Here is a 17468-nt window from a genome sequence, read left to right as displayed (position 1 = left end):
TATTCATATTTATTTCAACATCAATAAAATCCGACCACTGATTGGTCCGAGAGAAATTGAACAGCTCTGTTCATAACCAAGAAATGCCAAAGCGAGTCTTATGAAACTTGTATTATAGCTGATAATTTATCTATGTAAAAAAATTATTTGTTGTCAGTGAATCTCTTAGTTGTCTGTGAATGTTCTCATTCATCCAGGTCATGGTTATCCAAAGGAATTGAATCAAGTGCAACTGGACTTGGTATATATCCATGAAGACGTTTCGCCTCTCATCCAAGAGGCTTCCTCAGTTCATGCCTTTCTGACTAGACCAAGCAAGTCTGACTGGCTGGTGATGACACTCAGATATTTATCCTCTTTGGAGTCGTTATCAGAGCTAGTGATATGAGTGGCTCTTTTGTATTCCGATGTTTAGCAACGCACGTCGTTATCAGAGCTATTGATGTGCATGGCTCTTTGTGATCCGATGTTAAGCAGCGACGGTCGTTGGGGGTGTTAGTTTCGACTTCGTTAGTGCTCCATTCAGTGGTCATGAGAGTCGTTGGAGCTGTTAGTGACCGACTGTTGTTCTTGGAGGCTAGGCTTCTTGAGTCTCCTGGGTAGAGATCAAAGGACGGCATTGTAGGCGGGGGATAGGTGGTGTCGCAGACCTCCTCCTCTGTTGAGGGATGGTTTTTCCAGTTTCGCATAGATGGCTTCCTTCACCCCTCTTTCAAACCATCTATCTTCCCTGTCCAAAATGTGTACGTTGCTGTCCTCGAAGGAGTGTGTCTTCTCCTTTGGGTGTAGATAAACTGCTGAGTCTTGTCTTGTCCTGAGGAGTTTGGCCTTAGTTACACTAATATTGCTCACGTGAAGCACACAATTAGAGCTGGTCTTGTTGATTTAAAAAAAAACATTTCGCCATGAAGGGACGCCATCTGCAGTGGGAAAAGAAATCCCAAAAAAAGTAAAGCGAGCAGTCGAATAGAGCAGAGTCGAGTTGAGCCAGTACCGTGCAGGGGAAAAGGGGCATCAGATGAGTGATGAAACGTATCTCTCAATAAACGTCGTGTCCAGATGGACCGACTCACCTTTCTGTGATTTTCTTACCTGGATTATCGAGCATGCAACAAGATGTACGGTACCGCTGGTGATTTTCTGTTGTTGTAAATGTCGCCATTATTTGAGATGTTTCAAGGCAGCAGCGTGTTAGATGTATGAAACTGCAAGGTTATTTGTCCAGGCCTGTACAACACATAACTGAGTTAACGCTATGGAGAACAAATTAGGGTAAATGCCATACACAATGAAGCTTGTGTAAATAAGCAACTTAAGGCAAAAGAGATAAACCGCAGATAGAAAACAAGAGGGCAGTGTAGGATGTCAGATGTTGGTCAATGGGCTCAACAGGGAGTGAGGGATGAGGGGATTATGGGCAAAGCATCAGAGGATGAGTGGATGACTAGGGGATGATCTAAGGATTAACCACACAAACTGAACAGTCTAATAACACAATCACTAAGCTAATACAATTTCATGTAAACACAGGTAAAATGCACATATGCACGCACACACAAGAAACAGCGTGGCTTATGTATGGGCTGTATATTACATAACCCTGTGTTTTCAGTGTCTGTGTGCATGTGTCTGACTAGCAGATGTAAGATATTGCACTGGCACAGAGTACAAGCGTCTTGCTGAAGCTTTGGAAAAAATGTTTGACAGCCTAGGATCTTCGTGCGTTAAACAAAAATGAACTTTTGGCAGACATCGTGTGGGGGAGCTTAATCTGATTTAAAGATGGAAGAGATTTAATAATACTGATGAAGTGCAGAACGCAGAGAAAACCAGAGGGAGAGTACAGCAGGCAAAGTCAAGTGTGTCGACAAATGTCTCTTCCTCCACAAGCCAGAAAGATAATCTACATCTCCACCTCGTGGTTCAGTGAGCTTCAATGAGCTATACCAGGCCACGTTTAAACATGTATAATCTCTCCAGAAGACACACAGATTAATCATATATATATATATATATATAGATGGATAGATGGATAGATAGATAGATAGATAGATAGATAGATAGATAGATAGATAGATAGATAGATAGATAGATAGATAGATAGACATATAGATATATATTCTATTTATTTAAAAAAAAATGTTGGCCCCCTTTTTCTCCCCAATTGTACCCGGCAAATTACCCCACCCTTCCGAGCCAGCCCGGGCTCTGCTCCACCCCCTCTGCCGATCCAGCGAGGGCTGCAGACTACCACATGCCTCCTCCGATACATGCGGAGTTGTCAGCCGCTTCTTTTCACCTGACAGTGAGGAGTTTCGCCAGGGGGGATGTAGCGCATGGGAGGATCACAATATTCCCCCCCAGTTCCCCCTCCCCCCCAAACAGGCGCCATGACCGACCAGAGAAGGCGCTAGTGCAGCGACCAGGACACATACCCACATCCGGCTTCCCACCCACAGACATGGTCAACTGTGTCTGTAGGGACGCCTGACTAAGCCGGAGGTAACACGGAGGTTCGAACAGGCGATCCCCATGTTGGTAGGCAACGGAATAGACCGCTATGCTACCCGGACACCCATTTAATTATCTTTTGAGATGAAACTCTGGTCTTACCTGACTGTGAGTAGGGTAGCCATGATAGCCGAGAGTCAAAGGGTCATTGTTCTGAAAGACAGGAGAGCACATGTTTTGACACATGAACAATAGTCTCGATCTGTCAGGCAAAATAACGGTCACCTACAAATCACTCAAAATCCACTTTGCACAATAAGCACGCTCAGTCTTACTGTTTCATCATGTATGGCATCACACACACACATACACATACACTAGCCACTACTATCTTTATCACCCAATTGTTTTTTTTATGTCACTTTCTCTGTTATTCTTCTATCGTCTATTTCATCGTTATTCTTTCCAAACCAGCACCCCTTCTTAATTATCATCACTCTGTATTTAATGTTCCTCTTAATCAGCACTCTAGTGGCACCTCATCAGATGAATTCTGCCAAGTGCTGAAAGCCAGCTACCTCCCCAGTCAGTCTCGCAGAGGTTTCAGTCCAACAGATCCACGGCGTGCCCATTAAGAAGACGTGACAACAGGGCCGAGACAGATTGAACAAGGCAGGCAAAGCGAAGAAAGAGAAAGAAAGCACGGCTATGTCCCTTAGACCATAAATGGGTCAGCAGTGCCAGTGAGCAGGCAGCACAGTGCCACGATCCGGCATCCTGAGCTCTCGTGCAACCTCAGCCATATTCCCCTCCACCATTCAGGATGCATAAATCAAGAGACTTGTAATCATATTTAGGTTATATAAACAAACATTCGGTGAGTAGCTGCGGTTTGAAAAGAATAATAAGGAAAATGTCCGTTTGATGTCAAATACCAAACCAGAATTAGAATAACATTTATGCATCCGCTCCCCAAAATAGGGAGAATTTATTTATACAATTCCCACTAATAACGAACTTGTTGCTGCATTAATGCAAATGTGTTCCATTAAAAAGTGGGCTTTCTGAAGCAATAACATGCGCACACACAGACACACACATCTCTCCTCCTTATCTCTTTCTATCTGGAACCGGTGTCCACTGTCGGCACCGTCCCTTGGGGGAACACTTAGCTCTGCACGCATCACGACATGAATTCCCATGATTAATACTGGTTCCATCTACCTCCGAACCCCACGGGACCGGCACACTAAACCTGAGCCCAGTGTTCCAGTCGCTTACTGCACAAGTCGCACAACACACGCCACATTTTCAAACCCAGATTTTGGGCAAAATTGGACAGAAAAAAAAAAGCACATTGTGTATGGCAAAGAGTATGGGCCATCAGGGAGCCAAAAATGTACCAAGTGAAATGTCTTTGGGAGGAAGAGGCAGTAAATAATGAATAACCTTTTAGAGGCTCGACTGCCATAAAAAAATTATAAACCTTACTTTAAAACAAGGCCGAATTCGCAAAAGACACGCGGCCAGTCTCCATGAAAACAGGCAATGGAGAAGAGGCCAAAAAAGGCAAGACGGTAATGCATTTTTTTTTTGAGGGGGTGGCGGGGGGGGCACTACAGTGAGAAGATAGGATGGGGGGAGGGGAGAGAGGAGCTCTAGGATTATTATTTCTGGACGTGGAAAGAGGGAAAGAATGGAAGACGGGCAAAATGAAAAGAAGGGAGGCGCGACCGACACAGTGAGGAGCTGGGGCTAATATGAGGGGAAAACGAAAAAAAAAAGGTTAAAAAAAAAAACATCTCGGAGAGGGAGGCAGCGAAGACAATGACTCATACATGAGCAGAGTCATGTGCTTGATTTCCTCAAGGAGCCGATGAGGGAATCGGAGAGGGAGGAGAGCGCCGAGGCTTTTAGAGAGGAGCATTCATCCCGAGAGTCTCGTACGCACGCCCACACCGAAGTTGTGCTCGCAACGTTAATTGGAGGAAATCATTAAAATCTACGGCACACGTGCATCTGTCTCAACACCCATAAAGCTGTAATCACATTCACATGATACATGGGAAATTATGCTACATGCTCTGCTTCAACTTCTGCTTTCCTTCAAATCAGGTCCGGCTCAGTGAAATGATGCTTACTACTGCTTTTTTTCTTTTTTGCCTTATTTTGAATAAAGCTGATTATGATTCATGATTGAAGTTAGTCAGAATGCGCAAATACTTAAAACAACTTTAGCTCGGTAGTTAGCATGGCCAAAATTAGCATTATAAAAACAATTTTTTAGCTATCCTTAGCTAACGTAAAATTGTCCCTAGGTGTACAATTTTATGTTAGCTAAGGATGTGTGTGTTTGTGGGGGGGGCTGTGATGGCCCGGCGGCCTGTCCAGGGTGTCTCCCCGCCTGCCGCCCAATGACTGCTGGGATAGGCTCCAGCATCCCCACAACCCTGAGAGCAGGATGAGCGGTTTGGATAATGGATGGATGGATGGATGGATGGATGGATGGATGGATGGATGGATGAATAAAGTGCAGGATATAACTGACTTCAGCGGGCCAAAAGGAGAGAGCCAACTGGAAGAGAAAACAGCGTGAGCAATCAGAAGAAGAAGAAAAAAAAGATGACTCGGAGTCAACAGATGGCGAAGAAGGGGAGGAGGGGGCTGAAGGGAAGAAGAGGAGAAGGGTTCAGGTTTGTAGGAAACAGCATAGGCCTGGATGAAGGTGGAATAGAGAGACAAAAAAAAAAAGAAAGAAAGAAGCCAGGCATGAGAAATTGCAGTGTTTGTTGGACTCCAAGTTCCTCCTTCACATCACCAATCCACATGCAGGCGGTGATCCCATGCACTCCAAAAAAAAAAAGGAAAGGAAAAGAAAAGAAAAAAAGAAGGGGGGCAATGGAGTTGAGGTCTTGTACACATACAATTGATGTACACACGTTGTGTAATTGTGTGCGCATTTGTATACAGCCCAATTTACCCCACCAATCCTTGCACAATTTCATCTAAAGGTTCCTGGCTTTCCACAGCGTGCATTAACAGTGATCGTTTGCGGGCTAGACCAAAATCTGCATTTCATCTCCATGAAAGTCATCCTACCAAACTGCAAAGTAGGGAATGCCGTGCACTCGAGTGAATGTGAATCCACTTCATCCACAGAGCACTTATGTGCTAAGCCTGCGACCAGTCAGAGGATCTGGAGTTTATTTACTCTCAATATACTTCACATTCTTCTGACTTTCACAGTAAACCTACACTTGCTTCTTCAAGGGCCAGCTGTCTGGAGGGAAAGTGAGTTTGGAGAGTTCACCAGGCAGTTCTATATAACCTCTACTTGTCTCTATCTGCAATGGGCCGCGGTGACTATAACAATCCCATTTAAGCACAACAGAAAGGGTGAACTAGACTTATATGAAAGTGATGATCTGTATTCAGACCAGGGAAGGCAGGAAAAAATTAATATAATCAAGAATCCCGAGGATTTAGATATAAACAAATGTCCTAGTTGATGAAGTTAAACCAACAAATATCCAAATGATGAATACTTCTGTAATTGGTTACTGTTTGGAAGGACTTTGGAGGAAAAATTATGCAGGTAAAAGTGCTTTACTTCATTATAGCAGCCAAATTTTTTTGGAGGGGGGGTCAAAATTAAAGAGTCTGAAGAAGAAGCAAAGCTGTTGTGGTTATCAAGGAAATATGAGGGAATTAGCTTGCAAAAGACAATTATCATCCGATACCACAACATCGACAGTCAGGTCGAACTCGGGTTCAACCATGTTTTTTGGCCCGGTAGTGGGCAAAGTGATGACACAACAGCACTGCGGTCAGCATGGATACAATCATCTCAAATTGATCTCTGGAATTAAGACAAACACCAACGTAGTTACAAGCATCACCATAAAGTCAACAAAAATGACCATCAGGATCATAGCTTTCCCATAATAACTGCAATATTTTGCTACGGCAAATTATACCTATAGCATTCGCACCTCTTAAAAGGTTGAGGAAGCTTCAAAATGAGCAAGCAAGCGTTTCCCTTTCAGCACCTATAACTCAGTCAATAGACGAACGCCGGCAATAATCCTTCAAAGACAAACAGGGACCCTAAAACTAAGCAAATATTCTCAACTCGCAGCAGGAGTACATTTTTCTTGCTGACGTTTTTGTTCCATTTCCGTGCTAGGCCCAGAAAAGGAGGGTGATCCACCAACATCAACGTCCTAGTCAAGTCATTTGTCCTCATCGCTGTCCCCCCAGGCAAGGCCTTATTAGGTTAGAAGGCCCAGGTTCCAACACAGTGTGACAACAAAACATGGACTGCTCAGCACGCAGGATGGAAATTGAAGTCGACAATCCCCTCTTAACATTTCCCAAAATCTGACGCATGCTGGAGATGTGGCGTGCTTTCATGAATCCATGTCAACCTGAAAAAAATGCACGGCTTTCCGAGAGCTCCACTACAAACCAAAATAGCGATAACGTGCAATTCCTCCCTGTGTCGTTAAGAGCATGCCGGTCCACTGCCCCTTTAAGCGAGTGAAAGTTCAACTTTACTCCCATGCCCATTTAGCAATAGGCACGCCATCTATATTATTGGATTAGCATGGGCGTCCGCTAGTTGTAGAGCTCACTCCCACTTGCAGCAATTTCCAAGAGAAGCATTGAACATTTCTCTTCACACTGGATACACACCTTTATCTTTCCATCTAGATTTGGTCCATGTCTTATGTCATATGCTCCATACTGCATAAATTCATGCATGCTCAATTTGGGTACATCACTTGACCAGAGTGATTCCACCCCCACCAAAACGGTACGAGATTGCACCATTTCAATTAATGAAGGAAACGGCCGTGTCAGTGTGTGGGGAAAGAGCCCTTTATTTATGGCAGTGGCACAAATGGATTTATTGCAGCCACACCCACATTGTGCTGACGGAGTCACAGGTCAGAGTTCAGAGTTCAACACTGCCACGGTACCTGCGATAAAGTTTTTTGTTATTATTATTATCATCATTATCATGATTATGGACGAAGACAGCAGGAGAGTCATACAGTAAGACAAACCGCGAATCCTTCATAAGGGACGGGTTGTGTTGCTGCAATATTTACCATTTTTCCCCCCACCCTGAAAAAGAGCTTTACAATGGAGGCCAGCGTGCCTTTAAAGGTTTGTTCTTGGAAAGTGAAGCGCTCTAAAAACGTAAAGTAGGAAAGCTGAATGTCACTCAACCTAATTTACTGCAGGAATATTAATAGTGTCATTGGGTTAGAGGCATAGAATTGCATCGCTTTCTTTAATAGACCAACTGAGATACGAGGTTCATGGAACCATACAGTGCTTTGTTTTCAAATGCATTCAATAAGGCCTTAATAAGACTAAAATAATTTAATTACCAGGTTTAGCTGGTGTAAATGTTTATCTGCATTATGCTTTCTCTGCGGCCATGTGTGCATCTGCTTTATAACGGCGCGTGTGTATACTCGCAGATGCAATGCATTAATCCTCCACCCCATTAAATAAGTATCGCAGGGATCAATGTGGTTATTATGTACCCTCCAGCATGAGCTGTGACCCTGTTAACCCAAAACAAAGCCTCTTCACTGCCATTGATAGGGCAAATCTGTTCCTGCTCTCACTGAGAGAGGGGGGGGGTCCCCCCTCTCTTATCCTCTCATTTCCGGGCTATCCAGCCAGTTGATGTTCAATACTTTTTAGGGGCTGAAGCATTGATTTGTGCTTTCCACTGATCCCCCCCCCACCCACCCACACACACACAAACCTCGTACACTCTGGTCTGATTTCAAGTGCATTACCTTCCTTAGCCTGTCTTTCAGTACTCATTGATAGCAGCAATGTAAAGCAGTGGGGCCATTAGTTTTCCAATACCAGAGAATAGCTAACAGGCCATTTCACATCCATTACCAGTGCTTACTATGGCAAAAAAATAGCTCTCCAGCTTCCCATGGAGCTCTTAACCCCATATAATATAACATAATGATGTCAAGTATATCCTCCAGCCCCCTAGATGTTTTGTGAGGGAATGAGCATTGAGCATTTGGAGATCACTTGGGGGAAAAGAAAATCCATTTGAGCTTCTTAACAAAGGTTAAGACAATCAAACTCACTGATCCAGGTAAAACTCGTGTTTAAAGACACAGCTTAAAAATATGCATGTTTAAAACCCACTATCCAATGCTGAGTAAACCAGGTTACCAACCAAATTAATCTGAATGCTGGGTTTACTGAGCCTCATGAAATGGAAGGTCTTTGTTTTACATCCCTTGTTCTTCTACTCTCCCTCCTTCCTAAATGATCACGCAAGCAAACACTGACACGAAGCCTTTTTTTTTAAACCAAATGTTAGTAGCCACACCATTATTCCACATGGCAGAGGGGTACATGCATAATAAAGGTCAACTTTGTTTACAGTCCCAATACGTTGCAATAGGGCTGGGCAATACGATGCAACATTTTTTTTTTATCATCTTGTCTCAAGGATGAAATTTGGATATTGTCACATTGTGATATACAATTTGGGGTCTCTAAAACAACGTTGAGAAACTCAACTAAAATGTCACACAAACCGAGGCCTGCGATATTTCTGGGAATATCATTTGAAAATCACTTTTAGTTTGTTGTCACACTTAACATCAATATGACGAGCCCAAGTTGGATACATTGTATTTTTGCACGCGTAAGCACGATATACTGATATACACATAGTGAAAAGTTCTACGTGATCACTGGGAAAATATTCCCATCTCAGGCCAGCACTGCTTTGCACAGTATCTCCCACAGACTACAAGTAACCACAAAGCAGACCGTGCCCGAGTAGCAGCAGCAGAATATTCCCATTTACATCAGCGACCTTTGAAATATCTCCATAACCCAGTGCGAGGGCGTTTTATTCACGCTTTCAACCGGCTCAGACGCTGCCCTGTTCGGAATCAGCAGAGCTGTGGGCCGAACAGATGACGGGCTCCCGGTGGCCCCTCGCTCATGTTGCCGCTACCACGGGTCAACCACATTATCGGCCTTCTGGATTAATTAGTAAAAAAAACCACTGAACGGATTAAAAACACAATGGGCCGGACGAGGGGTGATGATCTCATGGTCAAACAGACGCGACTCGCGGTATCGCGTGCGTAGCCTAGGTACAAGTGGCATGCTGGCGGGGGGTTCGTCGCCGACTCCGCGTTAAAATGTCGGCGGACGAAGCGCCCGCCGGCCGCAGGCGCGAGACGGCCGATCTCACCTGACCAACTTCGGCGATGCCTCCGGCGCCGTCGATGCGGGGCCGCTTGCACTCGGCGCCAGCCGACTCCACCAGCGCGGCCGACGTCTGCGCGTCGGGCTCCGGGTCTCCTCGCTTCATCCCCCGCACAGCGGCAGGGGCGCCGTTCGGGTTGGGGTGAACTCCGGCCATCGCGTCCAGCTCCCTCTCCCGGTCCATTAGACCCCGGGACACAGGCAGCATGATTGATGCAACGTCGGTCGACATTAACATTTAAAAATCTCCTTATGCCCGCTGTCTCTAGATAGGAGGTGGTGGGGGTGGAGGTGATTGGGGGGGGGGTGTAAAAAAAAATTTTTTTTTTTGTCACCTATTCTTGTCCACCTCTTTTGCGCCGGCCTATGGACGATTCTTCTCTGCGGGTGGAAAATCAAACCAAACAGAAACGGATGCGCGTTTTCCCGCAACAACGCCTCGTTAAGACTGACTACTGTGTTTTCTTTAACTAGGCCGGCTCGTGAGTCAACGGGTGGCTTTATTGAGAAATGTGGTGGTAATCTAATCGAGCTATTTGACTGAGGGACCACGCTCGATGTTTAGCACAAATAGCTACCAAAAACAGCTTATACACACACACACATATATATCTATATCCCACTGCAGAACCCAGCGGGGGTTAAATACACAGCCCCGTAAAAATGGCTTGTCAGTTTATTGTCCGGCTATATCACCGCTTTCTATCTGCCAACCACGTATTTGTGGAGCAGGCTGGCCCAAGGCCTAAAGGGTTATTCCGAGCACGCCGATTTAAACAAAACGCCGACCAAAACAACGGAGCGCTGAAACGTCAACGTCCGGTTAACACACGGAGCCTTTTATTGCGCGCAAGATATCCGTTTCGCTATCGTCCTACCGCAACCTCAAGACGAAGATCCTCTACCACGTCTTCCCCCTATATCGCCTTTCCTTTTCCTTTCCGCCAGACACGCTGACCACTAAAGCAGGGGGGGGGGGGTTACTTAAAAGTCAGTCCTCGTCGGGAACTCTCTTCCCCCCCATTTTCGTCCTCTACGCTGCGTAAAGTGATTTCCCAAAACAAAGACAACGGGGCTGCGGCGTTTCCTCCTCCTCGCTTTTTCTTTTTTTATTTCCCGCCCCCCCTCCTCCTCCTCCCCCTCCTCTCCGTTTCCCGGTGTGGGCTTCTCGTGGCGCTTTTGCTCCACAGAAAGGAAACGGTCCTCCTCCTTCCCCCTCCCCCCCTCCCAGTCATCCCCCCCTTTCCCTCCCGCGCCCTCCTGTCTTCCGCTCCCCCTTGGAACGCTCAGCCAGGCAGCCATCGAATGAACGCAGTGTGCCGCAGTGCTGTTCCTACGCTGTTCCTACGCTCGTTTTCAAAGGGCTGCCTTGCCCCAAAAGGCGCGCTCTGAATTTATGGGATCTTATATATGTCGATTTATGGCGGGCAGTGGGCGCTCTTGGCCGCCCGAGTAATGGAGAACGCGGCGTAATCGTTCACTGGAGTTCCGCAGGATTTCTTAACACAACACGTCTTAACACAATCGGTCTTAACCAAGTGCACAGGCCAAGGTCTCCACACGGCCCCAGCTGTGTCGAGTCAGAGCCCTCCTCTTACATTTTCATTGTGTGGATGACACCCAGTGGTCAAACACAACAACGAGAAAAGTTAGGGTGACTGGTGAACAGGGCTGGAAGCTGTCAGGGCAAAAAAAAAAAAAACTCATCCAAAAAAGTCCAAGTAAAATGTATTTATTCAATGAAACCAAACAGCAGTTACCTGAAGTAAAAAAAATAAACTCATAGTCAATGTCATATGATGTTTATAAGCCTGAGTTGTCCGCTATCTGCCGATCATTCCACTAAATTACAATTGTAGTGTATTTGCAGCCATAGTGGGACAAAGGCCAGCTTCCATGAGTTTAATCCTGTGCTCTGAATAAAAAGACCCACCGCTGATAGTAGGCCGACAACCTTGCTGCATAGTTTGGGCACAAAATATTAAATAAATAAAGTCATATTCCCAAACTTCTCTAGCCGTAATAAGCCAGCGATTCGCCGAAAGGGAAAAGAAACGAAGCCAGTGAGGCCTGAAGAGTCCCGTCCCACAGCATTAACATGAACAATTGGACTGCCGGGTGGAAAACTTATCGATGGTGTGGCACTTCCTGCTGTAAAACCTTGTAGCTGGACGCTTGGGAAAATAAACCCTCACACACATACACACACACCCTTTATTTCTTCTGAGAAATTTTATTGGTGGTGAGCAAGTGACGCCTGAAGCCTGAAAAAGAGGGCGGAGAGTGAACGGTCAAATCACATTGCAAATGTATTTCTGGTAGCTTTTCTTTTTGTTTTTGTTTTTTTTTAAACTGGAGCTTGATACATTGCCGTTACTGTTATGAGTCGGGAACTTACCAGATCATCATCTTGGCACACTCCTAATCTCTTCCATCCTTTAGTTGAAAAACAGGAAGTGGATCAGTCTTGTAAATAATTCAAAACATTCCTCATTACTAAATCATTGACCCGCTGTCATATTGAACCACTTGCATTCTACGTTCTCAGGTTGTTTTCCCAGACTAGTTTCTCATGGGACTCAGGCATAGATGTTTTGTTTTTCTTTTCTTTTTTTTCCATGCGTTCTTTCAGAGATCAAATTGGGTGTGGAAACAATGTGACACAGCGTGATCTCTTCTTACCGTTTACTGGCCGAAGCATCCCTCCACACACGGCCCATCGTGAGGCGAGCAGACTTCAGTGGAACACATGAAGTAGATCTCAGAGGAAAGAGGGGAAACAATGCGAGAGGCGTTCAAAGCAGCCCAACCTCAAAACATGCCATATACAGTACGCTGGTGACAACTACAACTAGCTGTTGATCGTCATCGTCCCTTTCTCCAAGTTTCACAGTGGCTTTTTCATTACGAAAAGAGATGTAGAGATACAGCTTTATACGTTTTCAAAAGCCTTGTCGATATGCCTACATCAAATTAAATGGCAACGGAAGCAGAATCTGCAGTGATACCATATTTTTGAATGTAACATCTTACCGGCTAGGTAAGGGGTCTGGCATAATCTCCACCCAAACTTCAACTTAATGACCATACATTATATTAGGAAACAGGTACAAATGTCTCACCAGATCTAGACGTATATAGACATTTCTGCTTTACCATTGTCATCCCGCTAGACCTAACATGAGGACTTTTCAACCCTGCTCGAAAACCTCAAGGAGCTTCAAAGCAGAGCCTGCTCACTGAACAGGGCTTGTGAGCTTGAACGTCCGTCAGCAACAATTTTTTTATTTCCTGTTTAAAAAATATTAAAATGGTTTAACTTGATCTTCCTCTTGAATTCAAGGGCTCCCAACTGTCCTTACCTCCTCATCCAAGGCCATGGACTTGTCAGCCGAGAGGAACTGGAAGGTACTGATAGTAAACCTGCGGGTCTGGCCTCGCGGAGCAGGTGGTGGAGGCGCTGGGAGCACAGTCTGCTGTGGAGCTGGATCCAAGGGGTTGAGACATCTGGTGGGGGGGGGGGGATTTGCTCAATTGTTTCAAAATACATTTAGAACAACTGCTCTGTAAAATACACACCTTGTTATTTGTTGAACCACAAAAAAAAAAAAAAAAAAAACCAACAAATTGTTAATCGTGTATGGAAGCAGAGACAGGAGAGACTGCTCCAACCTACCCGTTGTAGAGCAGCACCCACACAGCTTGTCCAGAGCGGGGGTAGGCCAAACAGTAGTGTACCAACAGCAGCAAACTCTGTTCTGGGGGGTTGAGGAGCCGCACCTCCAGGTGAAGGGGTTTTCCCAGCAGTACCTGCAGAGGCTGATGGTACTGAGGATAGTAGTCGCTATACTGGGCATCTGGTAGGAGAGGGAGGTGGAGGACCACAAGGATGTTTTTGGGGCCATTTTATCACTCACACACACACACACACACAAATTAGCTCTAACAGCTGACCAGAATCAACATGCAAAAGGCAGTAATACTGAATTATTGAAAGACACTTTCACAACCACTAAGTACTATTAGATGTTGAGCCAATTGATCCCAGATGCTATAAACGGGGATCAGATTAATTAGATGTATATAAAGGAATTGGGACCAAAAAACAAACAAACAAACAAACAGGGAAAATGGCAGATATAGGTTAAATTAGGATGCTCTACCTTTGGCAATCCTGAGCTGGACTCCAAATACCCCCTGGGCATGAAGAGAGGCTCCAAGTGTGGGAATTTTGACGAGATACCCCACAGAGACAGTGTCTGGCTGATATCTGCATTCTACCAACAACCTGTGAAGCAGGGAGGCGATAGGAAGTGTTGCTATGGATACCACCATGTATAACTACCAGAGTAAAAAAAGGTTCTGTCAAAAAATCTGATGTATTCCACGTAGGTTTAGCATCCATAAAATGCACTGTATTGAAGTAACTATGTATTCTCAGACATTTGATAATTTCGTTGGTGTATGGCTCCAAAATCTGAAGAGTAAAAATGGGCCTACCTGGTAGGAGAGTCTCTGGTGATGGTGCCATAGTTAAGGGTGATTACCTGCACCACATTGATGATCTCCACCATATAGATCGACGCCTCCCCTATTTTCTGTTGAAACAGGATAGAGAGAGAACTTAAACTGCGATTTCAAAGATTTACATGTGAAGAAACACCTCTTCTGATACTGTCAGTTGCTGGATTTAAGTCAAGACCAAAGCTAATCCACAAAATATCCAAATTACAAACACTTTTGCAGTTGCCCAGTTTAATTGTAATTATTGGGTAGGAATTTTCTGGGGATAAATAAAATGACTTATAGTGCTTTATGTCTTCACCACAGAACCCAAATATGCAAGACTATGGCAAGGAGCAGCGAGTACGAAGAAGAAATGAAGTGGTTGTGGTTAACAAGCAGATATGGAGGACCAAGTTCCTAGAAGACCACTACCAACAGATATTATAGTATGTATAGTTCAGACTCAGGTTCAACTGTTTTCCTTTTGTTGTTGTTGTTTTGTTTGGCAGTGGGGAATGCAGTGACACAACACCATCATGTGACATCTTGAGTTTGACTTTAATGATGAGGCTGTCCAGGATGCATATTAACAGTTTACTAAATAACGTTAAGCCATCACATGTTGAAACTCTCTCATAACGACAACTGGCTCTGGCAAGTATTTTTGTTACATTTCTCTTCCTTTCTCGCTACCGTGCCCTCTGTCTTTACTCGGTTACAGGCTACTTTAGTGTGCAGGTCTTGAGCGTTCTCGCTAGCAGCTTCTGCAGCTACAGCAATTTTGTAAGTTTTCTCAAACGACAGATCCGTTTCAGCCAGCAAGCGTCTTTGAATTCTATCGTCATTTATCCCACACATGAGCCTGTCCCTGAGCATCTGTTCAAGTGTTGTGCCGTAGCTACAACCGCATGCCAATTGTCTCAGCTACATATGCACTGATGGTGTCCATAGGCTGGCGAGAGCGAGAGTCAAACTTATATCTCTGAACGATCTCACTCGGTTTTGGACTGAAGGGGTTTTGCATCAAAAGCTATAGCTGTTGGTACGCTTTGGAGCTAGGCTTCTCTGGACTCAGATTTCTCATGAGCTTGTATGTGGCTGGGCACACTACGCTGATGAGGATCCCAGATGGCAAAATTGCTGTGGCCCAGACCCGTCCCACACTGACACTTTCATCCGGCCCATATACCGTGTGGAATGATGGCACCTGGGCGGTCCACTCCTGTTTGCCAGAACCAAGCCATAGCAGCCATAGCAATGCCGCATGTGCCACATATTTGCCAAAGGTGGCCCATATTGGTTTTGTGATATTTGGGCCATATTCACCATTTACCAGAGGGGCCACTTCAGGGTCACATCCAGATTACATGTTGCTGAGAGTACCACATCTTTGCCAAAAAAGGCCCACATTTGATTTGCCATATTTGGGCCATATTTGCTATTATACATGTGGGCCACTTCAGGCTCACATCCATTTTGTCAGGACCAGAAGAAGACCATCAGTGCCGCATCATTACCTGAAGTGGCCCACATCCGGACGCTATCTGGGATAGCTCTCTGCTTCTCCCTGATTCACTTCGAAAAACTGCTCAAGCATCTCACAGTATTCTTCCCATGTTTGCTCTTTAGCCTCGAAGGCTGACAGGGTGCCAATCATTGTACTCATCTTTATGTACTTATTTACCATTACTCCCTCTCACTGATCCAGCCTTAGCACCTTTGCAACTTAGCATGACACAGTCCTACCATCGCCTTGAACTCGAACTCCAGTTTGGCAACCGTCCTCAATCACGCACTCTTTTCTTCCATCCAATATCCTCATCGCCATTTCATTTCAAATGGATCTTGGTCAAGCTTAAACACAGTTCCCAGTATCACTAGAAGAGTGCACTCAGTAGAGTGCAGACCCCCACCAGGCATATCTCCCCTTCTCCAGTGCTCGGGCTTGGCAAAAAAAGCAGCCCCTTTTTTTGCCCACCGGGAGAAGGGAACATACCGAGGCACTGCCTGAGAATTATCTCCCCTTCTCCGGTGCTTGGATTTAGGCAAAAAACCAGCTGAGGAGTAAGCACACAATTGCAGTATAAAACAGGTTTTTCAAAGGTTTTGAATCACCGCAACCACGAGAGGTCCTTGATCATACAGTCATAACTGTGCATAAAACTTATTAGACTGACAGGCCCAGAATTATGCAGCTTAACAGCAGACAGATACACGCACACACGGACAGAAAGCCCAGTGTTTTTCCTGCCATAATACTTTTGCACAGTGCCGAAGTTTGTTGAACATGAAATATGGGGAAAAAAAGTTTTTAATATGCAGCACTCAAGCTAAAAAAAAACAAAATCTACCTAATAAAAACGTTTTGCCTGTCAGTCTGTGGATGTGCAGCCTCCTAGGCAGACCCTTGCACAAATGCGACCCAGTCTAATATGAAGTTGCATTTTCCAAAAAGAAAAGGTTTGCTATGTGTCCATTTTGGTCTGACCCTAATCCCGTCTTTATTTTCATAATAAAATAAAGCTGTGTAAACCATTTACGCTCACGCATGTGTGACTCACATCTACGGTTGACTCAGATCAGGCAACAACAAGAATATGCAACATTTCCTGTTTTGACTGCAACCTAGAAGAAATTTCCTTCGCATTTTTTGGATTATCAAAATTCGTTTAATAACTTTTGGTCATGTCACTGCCTGACCTGAGTCAACCGTAGACGCAAGTTGCTCATGAGTGAGCGTAAAGGGTTTTAAGTTGTTCATCCAATGTTCCCCCAGGTCTGTGCTGAGATCAGCAGTAGAGGATTTGCTTTTTTTACACCGCCTGATGGAGATAAAACTAGGTGTCCAAGAGTTAAAGCAAAAAAATTCCTGAGAATCCTCCAGGTTGTAGAAAGCAGCAACAGATGCAAAACAGATGCAAAATATGAGAATGGACTGAACTTCTACTTTTAACTAGAACAGACTGTCGTTTAAAATTTGTTGAAAGGAATTAGCATTCTTAGACAGGATCATATCCAAACAACAGCAGTATTTGAATTAGTAAAGCTTACAATTTTATGCACCCCGCAACCATCCAGTGGGATCTTAAAGAGGGCAAATTTGGAGGTCACCCTCACAGGTTTGCATGTGTCATTGCCAGCAGTCACCAGTGAGGCGGGGGACAGAGGGGGCTCCGACAGGGAAGCAGGCACAGAAAAAACAAAGTGGCGGTCAATAGTGCACTCTGGAGAGGACA

The 17468-nt window shown here is 44.9% G+C and overlaps 1 protein-coding gene across 3 annotated transcripts in view; it reads right to left on the bottom strand.

Annotated features, from left to right (window-relative positions):
- LOC130112252 (RNA binding protein fox-1 homolog 2-like) overlaps positions 1 to 10769 on the bottom strand; it is a 62071-nt gene extending 51302 nt beyond the window's left edge. For all 3 annotated transcript variants that reach the window (XR_008810221.1, XM_056279534.1, XM_056279535.1), the window contains exons 1-2: positions 9713 to 10769; positions 2614 to 2664 (exon numbers count right to left, since the gene is read on the bottom strand). Coding sequence is in view for 2 of the 3 variants with exons in the window: in XM_056279534.1 (XP_056135509.1) it covers positions 2614 to 2664; positions 9713 to 9964 (303 nt within the window). In the remaining variant the exon portion in view is untranslated. The remainder of the gene's footprint in view (positions 1 to 2613; positions 2665 to 9712) is intronic.
- Between the last annotated feature and the right edge of the window lie 6699 nt (positions 10770 to 17468).

This window comes from Lampris incognitus, chromosome 5 (assembly GCF_029633865.1).
Source record: "Lampris incognitus isolate fLamInc1 chromosome 5, fLamInc1.hap2, whole genome shotgun sequence".
NCBI classification, from domain to species: domain Eukaryota; kingdom Metazoa; phylum Chordata; class Actinopteri; order Lampriformes; family Lampridae; genus Lampris; species Lampris incognitus.
Note: the sequence above shows the minus strand (reverse complement) of the source record. Positions and strands in the feature narration are given on the sequence as shown.